This window comes from Nerophis lumbriciformis, linkage group LG03, assembly GCF_033978685.3.
Source record: "Nerophis lumbriciformis linkage group LG03, RoL_Nlum_v2.1, whole genome shotgun sequence".
Classification (NCBI taxonomy): Eukaryota; Metazoa; Chordata; class Actinopteri; order Syngnathiformes; family Syngnathidae; genus Nerophis; species Nerophis lumbriciformis.
This window is the reverse complement of record NC_084550.2, coordinates 29587397-29606082: the sequence shown is the minus strand read 5'-3', so window position 1 is coordinate 29606082 and position 18686 is coordinate 29587397. Positions and strand designations below refer to the sequence as shown.

At 39.2% G+C, this 18686-nt stretch overlaps 1 protein-coding gene across 3 annotated transcripts in view; it reads left to right on the top strand.

Moving 5' to 3' along the window:
• Positions 1 to 18686, top strand: part of chd7 (chromodomain helicase DNA binding protein 7) — a 126611-nt gene that overhangs the window by 78572 nt on the left and 29353 nt on the right. For all 3 annotated transcript variants that reach the window (XM_061936604.1, XM_061936589.1, XM_061936596.1), the window contains exons 26-30: positions 1941 to 2030; positions 11379 to 11482; positions 16115 to 16244; positions 16708 to 16823; positions 16895 to 17315. In XM_061936604.1, the coding sequence (XP_061792588.1) occupies positions 1941 to 2030; positions 11379 to 11482; positions 16115 to 16244; positions 16708 to 16823; positions 16895 to 17315 (861 nt within the window). The remainder of the gene's footprint in view (positions 1 to 1940; positions 2031 to 11378; positions 11483 to 16114; positions 16245 to 16707; positions 16824 to 16894; positions 17316 to 18686) is intronic.

Below are 18686 nucleotides of genomic sequence, written 5' to 3'. Positions count from 1 at the left end.
AAAATTACATTTATTGGCCATTAATCACGATTAATTTTGAGTTAACTATGAACAATGAGATTACAGCGATTAAATATTGAAATGGTTTGACAGCCCTAAATGTTTCTATATATTTGCAATATGTATATATAATATGCACACACACACACACGCACACACACACGCATAGGGTGTGATTATGTGGTGCCATCTGCTAGGCTGGAGCACAGTGTTGTGTGGCTAATCAGGCCTGGCACATTGATGGATGAGCATAGAGAGGCTGCCAGCAAGCACACACACACACACACAGGCCACTACTTGTGATGCCTTTGGTACACACACACACACACACCATCATGCCCTGCAGAATGAGGACCAAATGACTTCTTTTATACCCTTCCCCCTCATCGCTGCTTCTCCAAAGTTTGTGTTCCCTCCTGATGGGCAAAGCCCCCCATGCCCTGCCACTTGGCTCCTCCCATGGACCACCACTTCTGCTCTGCCCTCAACCATTTGATTGGCCAATGAGGGGATTTGGCCTGTTTTCAACTTGCTGGTCAGCAGTCATGACCAATGAAAGCTTGTGTATAAGCGTGGTCTTATCCTGATCAAATGTTTATTCTTCAGATAAGCATTGATCATGGAGTTTAACATTATAATAAGATGGTACATTTCCTTTTTTTTAGGAAAAATAACTTGTAAGATACTTAACTCTTCATTCACATGCATTTGCTGACTGTAATATATATTGCATATGACGTCATGTCCGATTTTCTTCGTCCAGGCTTAATTGACACGATGGTCAAGCAGCTTGAGTGTGGCATTAAAACAAGTGTAGACAAAATGTGGTATTGTTGTTGTGTTCTTGGCTGTTCAAATAGAGAGGTGGTAAAGAGCTTTCAGAGAATCCCCAAAGAAGTGGTTCATAAAGTCAGGGGAAAAATTAAATGTCTCTTAAAAATATCACAGTCCTCATTTTGTGGAATACAATCAGACAATGCTCGTGTCTGCAGTGATCACTTTGTAAAATGTTTGTTTGAACATTTGACTTGTTTAAGAAACTTTCTGTGATGCAATCCATTTCATGCTCTACTTTATTAGTGTTTGAGGCAGAACTAAACGTTTAGAAAGGACCAGAGATGGCATTAGTTTGTGGTTGCTATGCCTAAATAGAAGTAGAAGACCTGCTTGTGCAAATAAACTAGCGTCATGTTAAGTCCTACTAATAAATAGTCATTGTTGATCCAATCCATCCTATTTTTGTTCTCCATTTTCTTAACAGAAACTAAAAGCTTAGTTGTTGTGTGGGAAAGGCAAGTAAGTGCTTTATTGGACACAGATGACCATGTTATAGCATCAAGAAAATATCCCTAATAGTACTAATAAAGTAGATGAATAAATCTGAATCTTGATATTGCTAGCAAGCATTGCTGAACATCTACAGCTACATAATGAGACAAAATGTCAACTTCACACATAAAAACTGCAGACATGAATTGTAGATGAGACTAATATTTGTAGCAGGAAATCAACTGCAAACATTTTTCTCAATAGCGTCACGATCACAGCAGCAGTGGTTATGTCAATCAAATACTTAGCTTAGTGATGCATGAGTAAGTCCAACTTTGTCTTTCATGATGAATGGTCCAGATGTCAAGACATGATGTGCCTCCAATCTTTTCTTCTTTTAATCCTTGTGAGTGTCAAATGACGTGCGGTCTTTAAATCTCTTTCCTTGAGAGTGTATAAATCCACTCCATCCCATTCATGATGGCTTTTATACTTTGCCTCTAAACCTTTTCAAAAGAAGCCTAAAGCTGCGGTGCTGCAGGTACATAAACTGCAGTCTAGACCATCGTGGCTCTCGGTTAGGTGATTGCAAGCTAGCAAAGAAGACTTGACATGTATTTGTGCACACCCACAGTCCTGTTGCTCATTTGACCTGAAACTTTGTCTTTCAGGGTCCTGCTGAGGGTGAGGATGCTGTATTATCTGAGACAGGAAGTTATCGGGGACCAGGCTGAACGCATCCTGGATGGAGCAGACTCAAGGTTAGTATCATTTAAAAGCTGAGGTAACGTTTGCATTATTGCATTTTTTTCTCTTTTCTCTCTGCTTTTCTTGCACTCTGCAGCAAGACTTGGACTAATCACATCTCTTAGCATTGCGTGGGAATACTTGTTTGTTCATTTGAATTTGTTGTGATAACTTAAGTGATTTCAAAGCACCTTTTATGGAGTTAAACTGAGAAATCACTACACATTACAAAGGCAGTCAAACCCAAGCAATAACAAATGCAATAGTAATGGTCACTCTACACAGGTTGCCATGACAAACTAGGTGCCAAATTGTATTTTGATACTTTTCAAAATGAAGGGGACCACAAAAAATGTCAGTATTGGCTTTATTTTAACGGAAAAGCTTATGATACATTAAACATATGTTTATTATTTCAATCAAAGAATAATTTTGTCATGAAGTAAGAGTGAACATTCTAGACAACTTGTCTTTTTCAGTAGTAAGTAAAGAAAGGCTGCAGTAACATATTGTGTCATTTATCTACCTATTATTTTGTCAACATTTGGAGGGACAAGCGGTAGAAAACGAATTATTAATCCACTTGTTCATTTACTGTTAATATCTGTTTACTTTCTCTTTTAACATGTTCTATCTACACTAGGGATGTCCCGATCCGATATTTGGATCGGATCGGCCGCCGATATTAAACAAAAAATGCGTATCGGCAAAGCATGGGAAAATGCCGATCCAGATCCAGTTAAAAAAAAAAACGATGCTCCGTGTTTTCCAACGCACCTATTTAAATAATACATTCCCCTTTTCTGCTGCTGACTAATTTCCATTCCGCATTTTCCAGCACACCTTCAACACATCCACAGGTCTGTGGATTCTCACGCAGTTGCTTTTAGCTGCTGGCATTACACGACAGGCTCTTCTCACTCTTTCCTGTGTCTCCCTCTCACAGACAGCAAACGCACCTTCTTACACACGTCACATACTGTCACGTCATACGTCACATACTGTCACCTCATACGTCACATACTGTCACGTCATACGTCACATACTGTCACGTCACATACTGTCACGTCACACGTCACATACTGTCACGTCACACGTCACATACTGTCACGTCACACGTCACATACTGTCACGTCATACGTCACATACTGTCACGTCATACGTCACATACTGTCACGTCATACGTCACATACTGTCACGTCATACGTCACATACTGTCACGTCACATACTGTCACGTCACACGTCACATACTGTCACGTCATACCTCACATACTGTCACGTCATACGTCACATACTGTCACGTCATACGTCACATACTGTCACGTCATACACATACTGTCACGTCATACGTCACATACTGTCACGTCATACGTCACATACGTATACGTCCTCTCCCAGCAGAGAGGTAGCAGCCTGGCTAACGTTAGCTGTGATGCTAGCACAGCCGTGTGACCAACGTTCTCTCTAAGGTGCGCGCTTGTGCAATTGCGCACTGCTCAAACGTCCTCTGCGCATAGCAATTATATGCCACGCACAAAATCAAATAAAAAAATAAGCGCATAACAATTTTCGACACACAGACACGACAGAGAAAACAGTTTTCGTCATCATTGTTCAAATATTGTAACGTCTGTCGAGACGCTTATCTCCATTCGGTGCCACACGTCCACACCATCAAAATGCCGAGGCAAAAATTTCCACATCAACACCGTATGAAAAAATTTGTGATTTTTTTAGTTGTGATTTCCTTCTCTGCATGAAAGTTTAAAAGTAGCATATATTAATGCAGTATGCAGAAGAATGTTTTAATGTAGACATGCAAGCCTTGAAAGGAAATTTTGAAAATCAAGACTACATTTCCTGCAAATGGATGCATTTCTACCCTATATTTTAACTTTAGATTTATTCTCATATCAAACTCTTTTGGCTGTCTTTTTGACACTTACATCCGGCGCCCCCCTCCACACCCTGGATTATAAATAATGTAAATAATTCAATGTGATTATCTTGTGTGATGACTGTATTATGATGATAGTATATATCTGATAGTATATATCTGTATCATGAATCAATTTAAGTGGACCCCGACTTAAACAAGTTGAAAAACTTATTGGGGTGTTACCATTTAGTGGTCAATTGTACGGAATATGTACTTCACTGTGCAACCTACGAATAAAAGTCTCAATCAATCAATCAAAACACATAGAATCATCATACTGCTGTGATTATATGCATCAAGTGTTCATTCAAGGCTAAGGCAAAATATGGAGATATATATCGTGTATCGCAATATGGCCTTAAAATATCGCAATATTAAAAAAAGGCCATATCGCCCAGCCCTAGTTCAATGATGCCATTTCTGTTTGTCATGTATAATTTTGTCTATTTTGTGTTTATCCTTGAATAAACAGGTCAGTTTCTTGTTACCAACCATTGTGTATTATTCAAACTCACCTAATTCAGCTGGCTAGTTGTTATCAAGAGTACTAAAACCCTTTTCAACATGATTCTGACAACTAAGTAGGCTAAATAACTTTAAACTTTAATACATGCTCGGATAGGCCAGTATCGGTCAGTATCGGTATTGGATCGGAAGTGCAAAGACAATATCGGTATCGGATCGGGAGTGCAAAAACCTGGATCGGGACATCCCTAATCTACACTTATGTTAAAATGTAATAATCACTTATCCTTCTCTTCTATGATACTTCACAAAGATTTGAAGTGATACTACACATGGTATAAATCCAATACCAAGTAGTTACAGGATCATACTTTGGTCATAATTAAAGTTGTCCTGTGACCAGGGACATATTTACTGACTTTATTAACAATAACAAAAAGACAAAAGATTTTGTGATGATAGAAAATATCGATGTAATTATTGTAGTATCGACTAGATACAACTCTTGTATTTGGTATTGTTACAGTTGATGTAGTATGTATACGTCCACCCATTTGTTTACATTCATCAGCACTAGCTTGCTGTTAAAGGTGAGCTATTGTATCCTCCTACAGTGTGTAGTGAAGCATGTTTAGCTATTCTTCATCCTGCAGTGAGAATGATACTTGGAAGAAACATACTTTGTCACCATGGAGGCCAGGATTAGTGATGTAGAAGTACCGTATTTTCCGCACTATAAGCCGCCCCGGGTTATTAGCCGCACCTTCAATGAATGGCATATTTCAAAACTTTGTCCACCTATAAGCCGCCCCGGACTATAAGCCGCGCCTACGCTGCGCTAAAGGGAATGTCAAAAAAACAGTCAGATAGGTCAGTCAAACTTTAATAATATATTAAAAACCAGCGTTCTAACAACTCTGTCCCAAAATGTACGCAAATGTGCAATCACAAACATAGTAAAATTCAAAATAGTGCAGAGCAATAGCAACATAATGTTGCTCGAACGTTAATGTCACAACACACAAAATAAACATAGCGCTCACTTTCTGAAGTTATTCTTCATTCGTAAATCCTTCGAATTCTTCGTCTTCGGTGTCCGAATTGAAAAGTGTGTGTATAAGGTAAGACATATTATCTGGCACTTTGTTTCGCAATATTATGCAAACACAACTTTTCTTACCTTCTGGTACCTGCTGATCTGTATTTGGGATCTCTATAAATCCTGAAAAATTGTGCGAGTCCGCCTTTGTAGTCCGTGACGACACCGTAGTCTATAAGCGTCTTTTCATGAACCGGAAACACCAAGAAGCACCACCTTTAAAATCATCCAGGTGAAGTTCGCTTGCTAGCGTTGTTGCCTTCATTCGAATAGTGATGGTGCTGACACTTCTGCTTGCTGCTCTCTGCTCAACAACCCACTGTTCGAGTTTGTCCTCCAACAGTTGCCATCTTGCTTTGTTCCCTCGGAAACTCTGTTTTGTCTTCTTTACCTGGCGCAGGTCATCTTCTTGCTTCCTCCACCTACGCACCATTGATTCATTTATGTTATATTCTCTTGCTGCTGCTCTATTTCCGTGTTCTTCGGCATGACTTATTGCCTTAAGTTTAAATTCTGCGTTATACGCGTGTCGCTTAGTAGGAGCCATTTTGTGGTCTGGTCTTTACAGATGTAAACACACAAAGGAAATGAAACGAAAATCCGCGCTCTTCTTCTTCTTCCGGGGGCGGGTGGTTGCTTACAGTAGAAGAAGAAGCGCTTCCTGTTCTATGGGGGCGGGTGCTTACCTTGGCGGTTGCTTGCGTAGAAGAAGAAGCGCTTCCTGTTCTACCGGGAAAAAAGATGGCGGCTGTTTACCGAAGTTGCGAGACCTAAACTTTATGAAAATGAATCTTAATATTTATCCATATATAAAGCGCACCGGGTTAAAAGCCGCACTGTCAGCTTTTGAGTAAATTTGTGGTTTTTAAGTGCGGCTAATGGTGCGGAAAATACGGTAGCTAAAACACTGTGGATGGATGTTAGCCGCTAGCTAGCTATGTTTTGAAGCACTTCTTGTAGAGCGGTGCTTGTGTTTATAGCTTCACATTTATTGTTTGTTTGTAAGCCAAAATGAGTCTAGTCTGCCTCTTACATCTCCACACCGTGTCTACTTGCAAGTACGCCGTACGTGTGCATTGCCGAACATGTGCCTCATGACGTGATGGCGGCTGTAATGTAGCAAGTAAGCTTTACTTTAATTTTTACAAGATGCTGCAGCATTATGGCACAGATGGGATAATGCAGGATAGGAAGAATATCTGGTTGATGCCCAGCATCACATGTGTTAAATAGCTTACTTTGCAATGTTACTAAACCCCCAAATATGGGAGAAAAGTCCAGTGGGATCTTCTGCCTGTTGTTAAAGTTATGTCACATCCTGTTTTGATGAGTATAGTCAGTGCATGAGCAGCAAGTCTTACCCTAGACTTCCACTAGTCACTGTGTGATCAGCAAAGATGTAGCTTATATGCAACAGAGACAAAACATCCCATTTATTTCCAACATAAAACTCCACCTTCTAGGTGGTTCTATATTACACCTTGACATGTCCTGATGGCTGTGGACGCACCTGAAGTCAACTGGTCCAGGTGGTTTTTAAGGAGATGAAGGAATCGTGTTGCAGGTGTTTGGACAGATGCTTTTATTGATTTAGTCCAAATAAAGCAAGGTGAGGTGTGTTGAGCAGCAGTAAGCATGTTGTGCTAATATGAATAGTAGTTGTCAAAGCTGCTGCGTTGTTGTCTCCTACTGAGTGTTGGAGCAACTAACCATTATTTGGATCATCCATTAGTCACTACACATATTTAATGGCTCTCATTTTTCCATCCATAAAGATGACTACCGTATTTTTCGGACTATAAGTCTCTCCGGAGTATAAGTCGTACCAGCCGAAAATGCATAATAAAGAAGGAAAAAAACCTATATAAGTCGCAGTGGAGTATAAGTGGCATTTTTTGGGGAAATGTATTTGATAAAAGCCAACAGCAAGAATAGACATTTGAAAGGCAATTTAAAATAAATAAAGAATAGTGAACAACAGGCTGAATAAGTGTACGTTATATGAGGCATAAATAACCAACTGGTATGTTAACGTAACATATTATGGTAAGAGTCATTCAAATAACTATAACATATAGAACATGCTATACAATCTGTCACTCCTAATCGCTAAATCCCATGAAATCTTATACGTCTAGTCTCTTACGTGAATGATATAATGTGTTCATCATTTCACATATAAGTCGCTCCTGAGTATAAGTCGCACCCCCGGCCAAACTATGAAAAAAACTGCCACTTATAGTGCGAAAAATAGGGTAATTCATTCATAAATATTATTTATACTGTAACTGGTCTGCTCATTCAGCTGCTGCAAACATTCAAATGTTGCCCATTTAGAAGTAAGGAAAGGGAAAGTGCTAAAAAAATTAACATTTTGTATTTTTTTTTTTAAAACAGCAGCAATGGAAACAAACACAAAATCTAACTTCCTCAGAAAGAAAAGCATTTTGAGATGTTTAAAAATCTGCACACTGAGTTTCTTGATTATTGATTAACCCTTGGCAGTTTTATCACTTAACAGACTCAATGTGTAGAATTATATCTTTGATTAATTCTTCAAATGTTGCCTATTTAATAGATAGATAATAGATACCTTCACATTGGTGCCTGTCTGTTTGTGTTAAAGTGCCTTTTTTTTACCACTTTGCAAATTGATGCAGCTTAAAAACGTGTGCACACACACATTTTGGCTTACAAACAAACAATAAATGTGAAGCTATAAACACAAGCACCGCTCTACAAGAAGTGCTTTAAAACATAGCAAGCTAGCGGCTAGCATCCATCTGCAGTCGGCAGTGTTTTACCGTACCTACTTCAATCAATCAATGTTTATTTATATAGCCCTAAATCACAAGTGTCTCAAAGGGCTGCACAAGCCACAACGACAGAGCCCTCATAAGGGCAAGGAAAAACTCACCCCAGTGGGACGTCAATGTGAATGACTATGAGAAACCTTGGAGAGGACCGCATATGTGGGTAACCCCTCCGCCCCCCCTCTAGGGGAGACCGAGTGCAATGGATGTCGAGTAGGTCTGACATAATATTGTGAGAGTCCAGTCCATAGTCCATACTTCTAGATCACTAATCCTGGCCTCCATGGTGACAAATAAAGTAAGTGTGTGTGTGCTTGCACATTGACAGTGATGCTAGCTGCTGCTGTTTGGATAGAAAAAGATTGTGGAGCCATTGCCTGCTTGTGATGTTGGTGTGATACATATAGACACAATGTCTAATAGAAAATAGAACTAATTATTCATGTTTACATTGTTTCCTCTGGGCAAATCCCTTTCACTATACCAACCTTGTTCAACAACCAGTTAGGTTTGTTTATCAAGGTTCCATTGTGTTTTCTATAGCGGCCATCTATTTTGCATCCAGGAATTGTTTTGTTGTTTTACTCAAAATAGCAGCAACATTTGCTGCAATGATGCATGATGTTAAGTCTGACCCATTAATGTGTGAGAATGTCATTGTGTGCAATGACAAGGGTCTTATTTAGTTTGGTGCTCCTCCAACTAGGATTGCAACCACAATACAATTTGTCACAGACAATTATATATATATAAATAATGATATGTGCAGGAAGTGTTTGTAGTGACTATCACAGGTTTGACTGCACAATATAAAGTAAAGTTGTGTAGGTTCAAATAGCTGATGAGAAAAATGATTGATCTCCAACACTGCATGAAAGAGTGAGCTGTGATGCCATGAATTATTACTCATGTGTCCCCTGCTCTGACATAAACACTGTGGGAAGTGGATATTTATTGCATATATGACCCATTTTGTGACTTGTGACTACTCTGCTCACCTGCATCCTCATCTTCTTCATCACGCAGGGGATCCCAAAACTTTTGCAAGTCTTAGGCCAGGGCTGTCTAACTTTTTCAAGTGAAAAGCCATTATATATTTGGAAGAAAAAAAGAAGCTTTCTGTCATAGGTGTGTAAGAATATGAATATTAGTTATCACAGTTTGAGGTTCTTCTCATGACATTAGTTGCTTGTGCTCTTTTTTTCTTACATATTTTACAATTTTATGCAGCGGGCCAACAAAACTGGAGCTGTCTAAAGCAAACGCAATTAAATAGGCTTCATGTTGAAATATAAAAGGGTCACAAAAATAGGTTAAAAAAAACAAATGTAAATAATGCTCAAAATGTCAAATATTAAACTTTTGAACATCTTTTTTTAACATATTTTTGGATCATATCAGGGAGATTTGGCCGTTATTGGACTACCACAAAATTTCCCGTGTGTAAATATTTGCCAAAGCGTCAGTGTCACCTGCACGTCAATGTGGCGACTGTGACATACCCATGCGTGCGTGCAAGCATACGGGGTGCAATGGTGCCAACATATGCCAGGGGGATTTAGCACCTCCGTCTTGGCGCTGCCTCGCACGTGCTGCTTGCCAAAAGAGCGGCCATGCTGCTGTTTGCCCAGATAAGACCCTTCCTCCATGGTGTTCCCTTCTCCTGTCACTCATTTCTGGCTTTCCATTGTCTCTTTGTGTATTGTCCTCTCCTTCCACAATGCATGATTTGTCACTATGCAAAATATTTATTTACTTGCACGTCTTTGGGAAGGCATTTTTTATTAGACTTAGTGCCACTTTATTGATCCACAGCGTGCCAACCCCTTTAATGACTTCCTGTGCTACTGCATTAACACAGGCACAACTTACCCTGTTCTCCGGTCGGTATATAAGCCACACCCGCTACATTTTAGAAGGAAAAAATATTTTCCATATATTAGCCGCACTGGACTATAAGTCGCAGATATTTACGTTGTGAAATGATTTTACATAGAAATATTTAGTAAATGCTTATTTACATACCTTATTGTTTCCAAACGCTGTCTGTAACGCGGCAGTAAAACGGCTGATCAAACAAAACAGAGGTCATGGACTAACTAGCTGTGCAAGCTCGCTCTCCAATCAGCTGTGTGTGTGTGTGTGTGTGTGTGTGTGTGTGTGTGTGTGTGTGTGTGTGTGTGTGTGTGTGTGTGTGTGTGTGTGTGTGTGTGTGTGTGTGTGTGTGTGTGTGTGTGTGTGTGTGTGTGTGTGTGTGTGTGTGTGTGTGTGTGTGTGTGTGTGTGTGTGTGTGTGTGTATAAATAAATAATTGGGTCTACTCTACTACTGTATTTAATGTTGTCATTATGGTGGTACTTAATGAATACTTAGGTCTACTACACTACTGTATTTAATGTTGTCATTATGGTGGTACTTAATGAATACTTAGGTCTACTACACTACTGTAATGTTGTCATTATGGTGGTACTTAATGAATACTTAGGTCTACTACACTACTGTATTTTAATGTCATTACGGTGGTACTTAATGAATACTTAGGTCTACTGCACTACTGTATTTAATGTTGTCATTATGGTGGTACTTAATGAATACTTAGGTCTACTACACTACTGTATTTAATGTTGTCATTATGGTGGTACTTAATGAATACTTAGGTCTACTACACTACTGTATTTAATGTTGTCATTATGGTGGTACTTAATGAATACTTAGGTCTACTACACTACTGTATTCAATGTTGTCATTATGGTGGTACTTAATGAATACTTAGGTCTACTACACTACTGTATTTAATGTTGTCATTATGGTGGTACTTAATGAATACTTAGGTGTAGTACACTACTGTATGTAATGATGGTGGTAGAGACAAGTGTTTTTAAAGAGGTACTTGGTGGCCAACAAACAGTGTTAGGAGGTTAATGTAAACTATTGATCATTATTGCTGTACAATGGTATGCTTGTGATTGTATATCAAATGGTAGTGAGTTGCAGTAGATGTGGTGATAGCTGCATAAAGTGAATGATGTGCTGTATTTGTGTGCAGTGAGTTGGACATCTGGATCCCTCAGCCTTTCCATGCAGAGGTGCCCACAGACTGGTGGGACAGTGAGGCAGACAAATCCCTTCTTATCGGCGTCTTCAAACATGGTAAGCAACCTCAGACATAAACATAGCAGCATGCTTGCATCACACTGTTGCTATGGCGACACAGCTGTCAGTGTGATTGACTGCTGGTGTTGCTCAGGTGTGTCTGGTAATGTTGTGAACATTTGTGAGAAGTCTTTGGTTGCTGACTTTACTGCAACACACCTGACGTCATTTGGAGACCCTCATTCATATGAAATTGGTATACCGGTAATTGTCATCATTTTCCCATCAGCACCGTCCTTAACGAGTCAATTAGGACACAAACACACTCATGCCTGGAGGAATACAAAAGGGCTGACTCTTAGGTCATCATAATCCCAGTCACTTGAAGGGGATTGACATACTGTATGACACATCCACCCAGAATCACTCATATCGCTAGAATACTTTTTTTTAAATCTGTATCGGCTTTTTTCTTCTTCTTTTTTTTAGTACAACAGAAGTGCAATATATACCCATACGTGATACCAGTATTTAAAATAAAATATTACTGAAGTAGATAGTAACAACCACTACTTAAGCAACAGCCAATTGTATTATAATTTATTTAAAGAATAAAAAATATTCTTATTGTCAAAAATTCCCCCCGCAGATGTTTAGAAATCTAACAAGACATTTATTTGACTTCTTGTGAGAATTCTTCTCCGGTCTGCTGAGATGCTCTTACTGCAGTGCTAAACATGCTTCACTACACGGCGTAGAAGGATGCAATAGCTAACCGCTAACTAGCACTCCTCAATGTAAAACAACTGCATGGGTGGATCTACATACAGGAAACGATACCAAGTACAAGAGCCGTATCTAGTCCATACTACAATGTTTACATCCATATTTTTTAGCATCTCAAAATCTTTTGTAATTCTTTGTTAATAAAGTCAGTAAATATGTCCCTGGACACATGAGCACTTTGAATATGACCAATGTATGATCCTGTAACTACTTGGTATTACATCCATACCTAAATGTGTGGTATCATCCAAAACTAATGTCAATAATCAAAGAAGAGAAGAATAAGTGATTATTACATTTGAACAGAAGTGTAGATAGGACATGTTAAAACAGAAAACAGCGCGACACCTACCCTTTACATCAGTATTTCTTAACCATATTACTATTGGTTTATTAGGTATTATATTTTATTGTATGATCCTGTAACTACTTGGTATAGGATCCATACCTAAATGTGTGGTATCATCCAAAACTAATGTCAAGTAACAAAGAAAAGAAGTATAAGTGATTATTACATTTGAACAGAAGTGTAGATAGAACATGTTAAAACACAAAATAAGCAGATAGTAGATTAATAATTAATTTTTACAGTTTGTCCTTAATGTGTACAAAATAATAGGTGTATAAATGTAGTAGTACTGGTATGTTCAACATTTTATTTAATTCCAAAATTCAATAATAAACATGTTTCATGTACCATAAGATTTTTAGTTAATATAAAGGGAAAAACATGGACTGTTCGTCACACACTTTTCACTCTCCTGCTATTGCTTTGTTGCGTGCACCACACACTGTGACGCTTCCTGGGGTCTGTTCTTCTCCCTCCATGTTGTTGCTGTGAACGACACTACAATCTATAGCAAACTTCTACCACTGCATGGAGGGGCCATTTTGATATGTTTCATATTCAAAACAAATACTACATATATATATATATATATATATATATATATATATATATATATATATATATATATATATATATATATGTATATATATGTATGTACACACATATATATTTATACACATATATATGTATGTGTATACATATATGTGTATATATGTATATATATATGTGTGTGTGTGTGTGTGTGTGTGTGTGTGTGTATGTATGTATATATGTGTGTGTGTGTGTATATGTATATATGTGTGTGTGTATATATATATATATATATATATATATATATATGTGTGTGTGTGTGTGTGTGTGTCTATATGTGTATATGTATAGATAGATAGGTGTGTGTGTGTATATATATATGTATACATATGTATATGTGTATATATATATATGTGTATACTTATATATATGTATGTATATATATATGTGTGTGTATATATTTATGTATATATATATATATATGTGTGTGTGTGTCTATATGTGTATATGTATATATAGATAGATAGATAGATAGGTGTGTGTGTATATATATATATATATGTGTGTGTATACTTATATATATATGTGTGTGTGTGTATACCGTATTTTCCGCACCATAAGGCGCCCTGGGTTATAAGCCGCGCCTTCAATGAACGGCATATTTCAAAACTTTGTCCACCTATAAGCCGCCCCGTGTTGTAAGCCGCATCTAACTGCGCTAAAGGAATGTCAAAAAAACAGTCAGATAGGTCAGTCAAACTTTAATAATATATTAAAAACCAGCGTTCTAACAACTCTGTTCACTCCCAAAATGTACGCAAATGTGCAATCACAAACATAGTAAAATTCAAAATAGTGCAGAGCAATAGCAACATAATGTTGCTCGAACGTTAATGTCACAACACACAAAATAAACATAACGCTCACTTTCTGAAGTTATTCTTCATTCATAAATCCCTCGAATTCTTCTCCTTCGTGTCCGAATTGAAAAGTTGGGCGAATGTGGGATCCAAAATGGCCGGCTCCGTCTCGTCGAAGTAATCGGAGTCAGTGTCGCTGTTGTCCAGCAGTTCTGTGAATCCTGCCTTCCGGAAAGCTCGGACCACAGTTGTGACCGAAATATCTGCCCAGGCATTTACGATCCACTGGCAGATGTTGGCGTCGTCTGGCGCTGTCTCCCTGTCTTAGTGAAGGTGATGTTGGCGTCGTCTGGCGCTGTCTCCCTGTCTTAGTGAAGGTGTGTTCGCCTTCTGTCATCCACTGTTCCCACGCAGTTAGCAGTCTAGCTTCGAATGCCCTGTTGACACCAATATGTAGCGGCTGGAGGTCTTTTGTCAATCCACCCGGAATGACGGCGAGTATTGAATTAAGCGCGTAAGCGTGTCTCTTAATGTGATGTTATGTGCTAGCAAATATAACAACTACACTACCCAGCATGCAACGATAGTGACGAGCATGCGCGGTAGCCCTGAGAAGCGTTGTATGCTGGGAGTTAGAATGTGGTTATGAGCACGCTGTGAGTAAACGTTGAGAACTCAGTTAACACGCCTCGTCTGCATTATTTATAATTAGACAGACAACACACTTAATAGGAGCCATTTTGGGGTCTTTACATAAACACACAAATGGAAATGAAACGTCACATATCCCAGCATGCACCGCGCGCTTCTTCTACGGGGAAAAAAGATGGCGGCTGTTTACCGTAGTTGCGAGACCAAAACTTTATGAAAATTAATATTAATATTAACCCATATATAAGGCGCACCGGATTATAAGGCGCACTGTCAGCTTTTGAGAAAATTTGTGGTTTTTAGGTGCGCCTTATAGTGCGGAAAATACGGTATATGTATGTGTGTGTGTGTGTGTGTGTATATATATATATATATGTTTATGTGTGTGTGTGTGTGTGTGTGTGTGTGTGTGTATATATATATATATATATATATATATATATATAATCTGTGTGTGTGTGTGTGTATATACCCAAAAGCAGGGAAGTTGTCACCTTGTGTAAATGGTAAATGAAAAGAGAATACAACAAATCCTTTTCAACTTATATTCATTTGAAAAGACTGCAGAGACAAGATATTTCATGTTCACACTGAGAAACTTTATTTTTTGCAAATATTAGCTCATTTGGAATTTGATGCCTGCAACATGTTTCAAAAAAGCTGGCACAAGGGGCAAAAAAGAGTGAGAAAGTTGAGGAATGCTCATCACTTATTTGGAACATGCCACAGGTGAACAGGCTAATAGGGAACAGGTGGGTGCCATGATTGGGTATAAAAGTAGATTCCATGAAATGCTCAGTCATTCACAAACAAGGGCGGGGCGAGGGTCACCACTTTGTCAACAAATGCCTGAGCAAATTGTTTAAGAACAATATTTTTCAAGCAGCTATTGCAAGGAATTTAGGGATTTCACCATCTACGCTCCATAACATCATCAAAAGGTTGAGAGAATCAGGCGGTACTGCATCAAAAAGCCACTTCAGTGTGTAAAGGATATCACCACATGAGCTCAGGAACACTTCAGAAAAGCACTGTCAGTAACTACAGTTGGTCGCTACATCTGTAAGTGCAAGTTAAAACTCTACTATGCAAAGCCACAGCCATTTATCAACAACACCCAGAAACGCTTCGCTGGGCCCGAGCTAATCTAAGATGGACTGATGCATATTTGTTTTTTTGTTTGCTTTATGCCTTTTTCACCATAGAAAAAGTTTGCAGTTTTGCAGTATAAATATGCAGTATTTTCCTCAAGTGGAATATTTGTTGTGAAGTAATTGTAGCTTTCAATGTGTCAATAATTCAATTAGGATTTGTGGCAGTTTTAAAGAAAAAACGGGTCCGCATAGCAGTTTTGTGTTATTAGTCAAAATTACAGATCAACTGTATGTTCTTGTATTGCACTTTTAATAACAGCATTCTACAATGTGCCACAAATGGCCCCCAGGCTGCACTTTGGACACCTGCCTACATTACTTTGAGCTTTTGAAGACGTCTGTGTGATTTCCTCTTCAGGCTATGAGAAGTACAACTCCATGAGAGCAGACCCCTCCCTGTGTTTTTTGGAGAGGGTGGGCATGCCTGACGCCAAGGCCATCGCTGCTGAGCAGAGGGGCAACGATATGATGACAGATGGCGTGGAAGGGTAAGAAAGCGGCCAGTGAAGATTATAAAGCATGTTTTTCTCTCCCTCCTTTTTTTATCCACATTTTGTCTGTTTTATGTGCTGAGGCAAATACATTGTTCTGTCAAGATGGGACGGCATGGCGCAGTGTGAGAGTGGCCGTGCGCAACCCGAGGGTCCCTGGTTCAATCCCCACCTAGTACCAACCTCGTCATGTCCGTTGTGTCCTGAGCAAGACACTTCACCCTTGCTCCTGATGGGTGCTGGTTAGCGCCTTGCATGGCAGCTCCCTCCATCAGTGTGTGAATGTGTGTGTGAATGGGTAAATGTGGAAGTAGTGTCAAAGCGCTTTGAGTACCTTGAAGGTAGAAAAGCGCTATACAAGTACAACCCATTTATCATTTAAGATTGACATTTTTGTACGACTACATTTCTTCATCATGTATCTGACAGCCAAATGTTTTGTAAAACTCCTTTCATGCAGTGAGGATGAGGACCCAGAATACAAGCCCCTGCGAATGCATTTCAAGGATGAACTGGACGACTTCACCAACTCTCCCCTGGATGACAAAGATGAGACGGGGGAAGGGGAAGCAGAGGGTAAATATAAGATGCAATGTTTGTCACTTGGCTAAATAGTGTTTGGTTTCATCCTGATTTACCTCTTCAAGGTAAATCTGCTGAAAACAGCCAAGGTGTGCTTTCCACGGGTGGTGCGGCAGGTTCCAACGAGCGCCTCTATTGGCCCGCAGCCTCAGCTCTGACCGCCCGTCTGCGCCGCCTCATCACTGCCTACCAGCGCTCCAATCGCAGGGAGCAGCTGCGCCAGGAGGCCCTCAGCAGACCCGATGGTCGCCGACGACGACGCCGGGACTTCCTGCCTACCATCACGATGGTCACAGAGGCAGGAGCAGCAGCAGCCTACCTCCAGGATCCCACCACCGTCTTCATAGCTGAAGGAAGCCCCTACCTGGCTAAAGGAAGTGCCTACTTTACCAAAGCTGGACAGTTCATACAGGAGGAGTCCGCCATGAAGACATCAAACACTTTGATCAACGAGGGCGCCGTGTACTACAAGGAAAGAAGACAAAGGTAGTACCGTATTTTTCAGAGTATAAGTCGCACCGGCCGAAAATGCATAATAAAGAAGGAAAAAAACATATAAGTCGCACTGGAGTATAAGTCGCATTTTTGGGGGGGAAATGTATTTGATAAAAGCCAACAGCAAGAATAGACATTTGAAAGGCAATTTAAAATAAATGAAGAATAGTGAACAACAGGCTGAATAAGTGTACGTTATATGAGGCATAAATAACCAACTGGTATGTTAACGTAACATATTATGGTAAGAGTCATTCAAATAACTATAACATATAGAACATGCTATACAATCTGTCACTCCTAATCGATAAATCCCATGAAATCTTATACGTCTAGTCTCTTACGTGAATGAGATCAATAATATTATTTGATATTTTACGGTAATGTGTTCATCATTTCACACATAAGTCGCTCCTAAGTATAAGTCGCACCCCCGGCCAAACTATGAAAAAAACTGCCACTTATAGTCCGAAAAATACGGTACTCATTTGTTATACTCATTCTCCATTTGGATCACTACATCTGCATTTCTACCCTATTTTACACACTAGAGTGCGCAGGTATTTATGCCACACCTACCAAACTTTTAGGGGACATTTTTTTCCCATATATAAGTCGCAGATATATACCTTTGAAATTACTTATTTACACAAATATTCTGTAAATGTTTATTTACATACCTTAATTGTTTCCAAACAGTGTCTGTAACACAGCAGTAAAACGGCTGATCAAACAAAACAGAAGTCATGGTCATGGACCCACTAGCTGCGCAAGCTAGCTCTCCAATCAGCTAAACAGACTCAATAAGTCCACGCTGACGTTTTGCTGAATTTACTGAGGAATTTGTGAAAGTGAAACAATACAAAAATAATGCCATTGTAGGGTAATAATACTAACACACATGCTCATACACGTGTTAGCATATTAGCTAATGCTAACAATGCTCATTTGATTACATTACAAATATGCATGAAAACACTCCTACAGACATCACGCATGGGACGCTTTAGTAAGTAAGAATTGTTTTTGTAAAACTTACAAACGTTGCTTGAAAGGATGAATGAAGAATCGGGAGTAGAAACGCTATGGACGTCTAGAAGACAGAACAGCATTTCTATTTCCAGTTAAAAGCACTAAATGGAAGGACACAGCAGCACCTGCAGTGAGCCAAATCCTTCAGAGGATGGCGCCATATCCATCCATTTTCTACCACTTGTCCCTTTCAGGGTCACGGGGGGTAGTTAGGGTCATCGCAGGGCTGGCGCCATATCACAAACAATAAAACACCATTTTAAGTGAATTTGCTTTTTTTTTTTAACTAATTGTATTACAGCCATCAGAGAAGAAAAATCCTTAAATTAG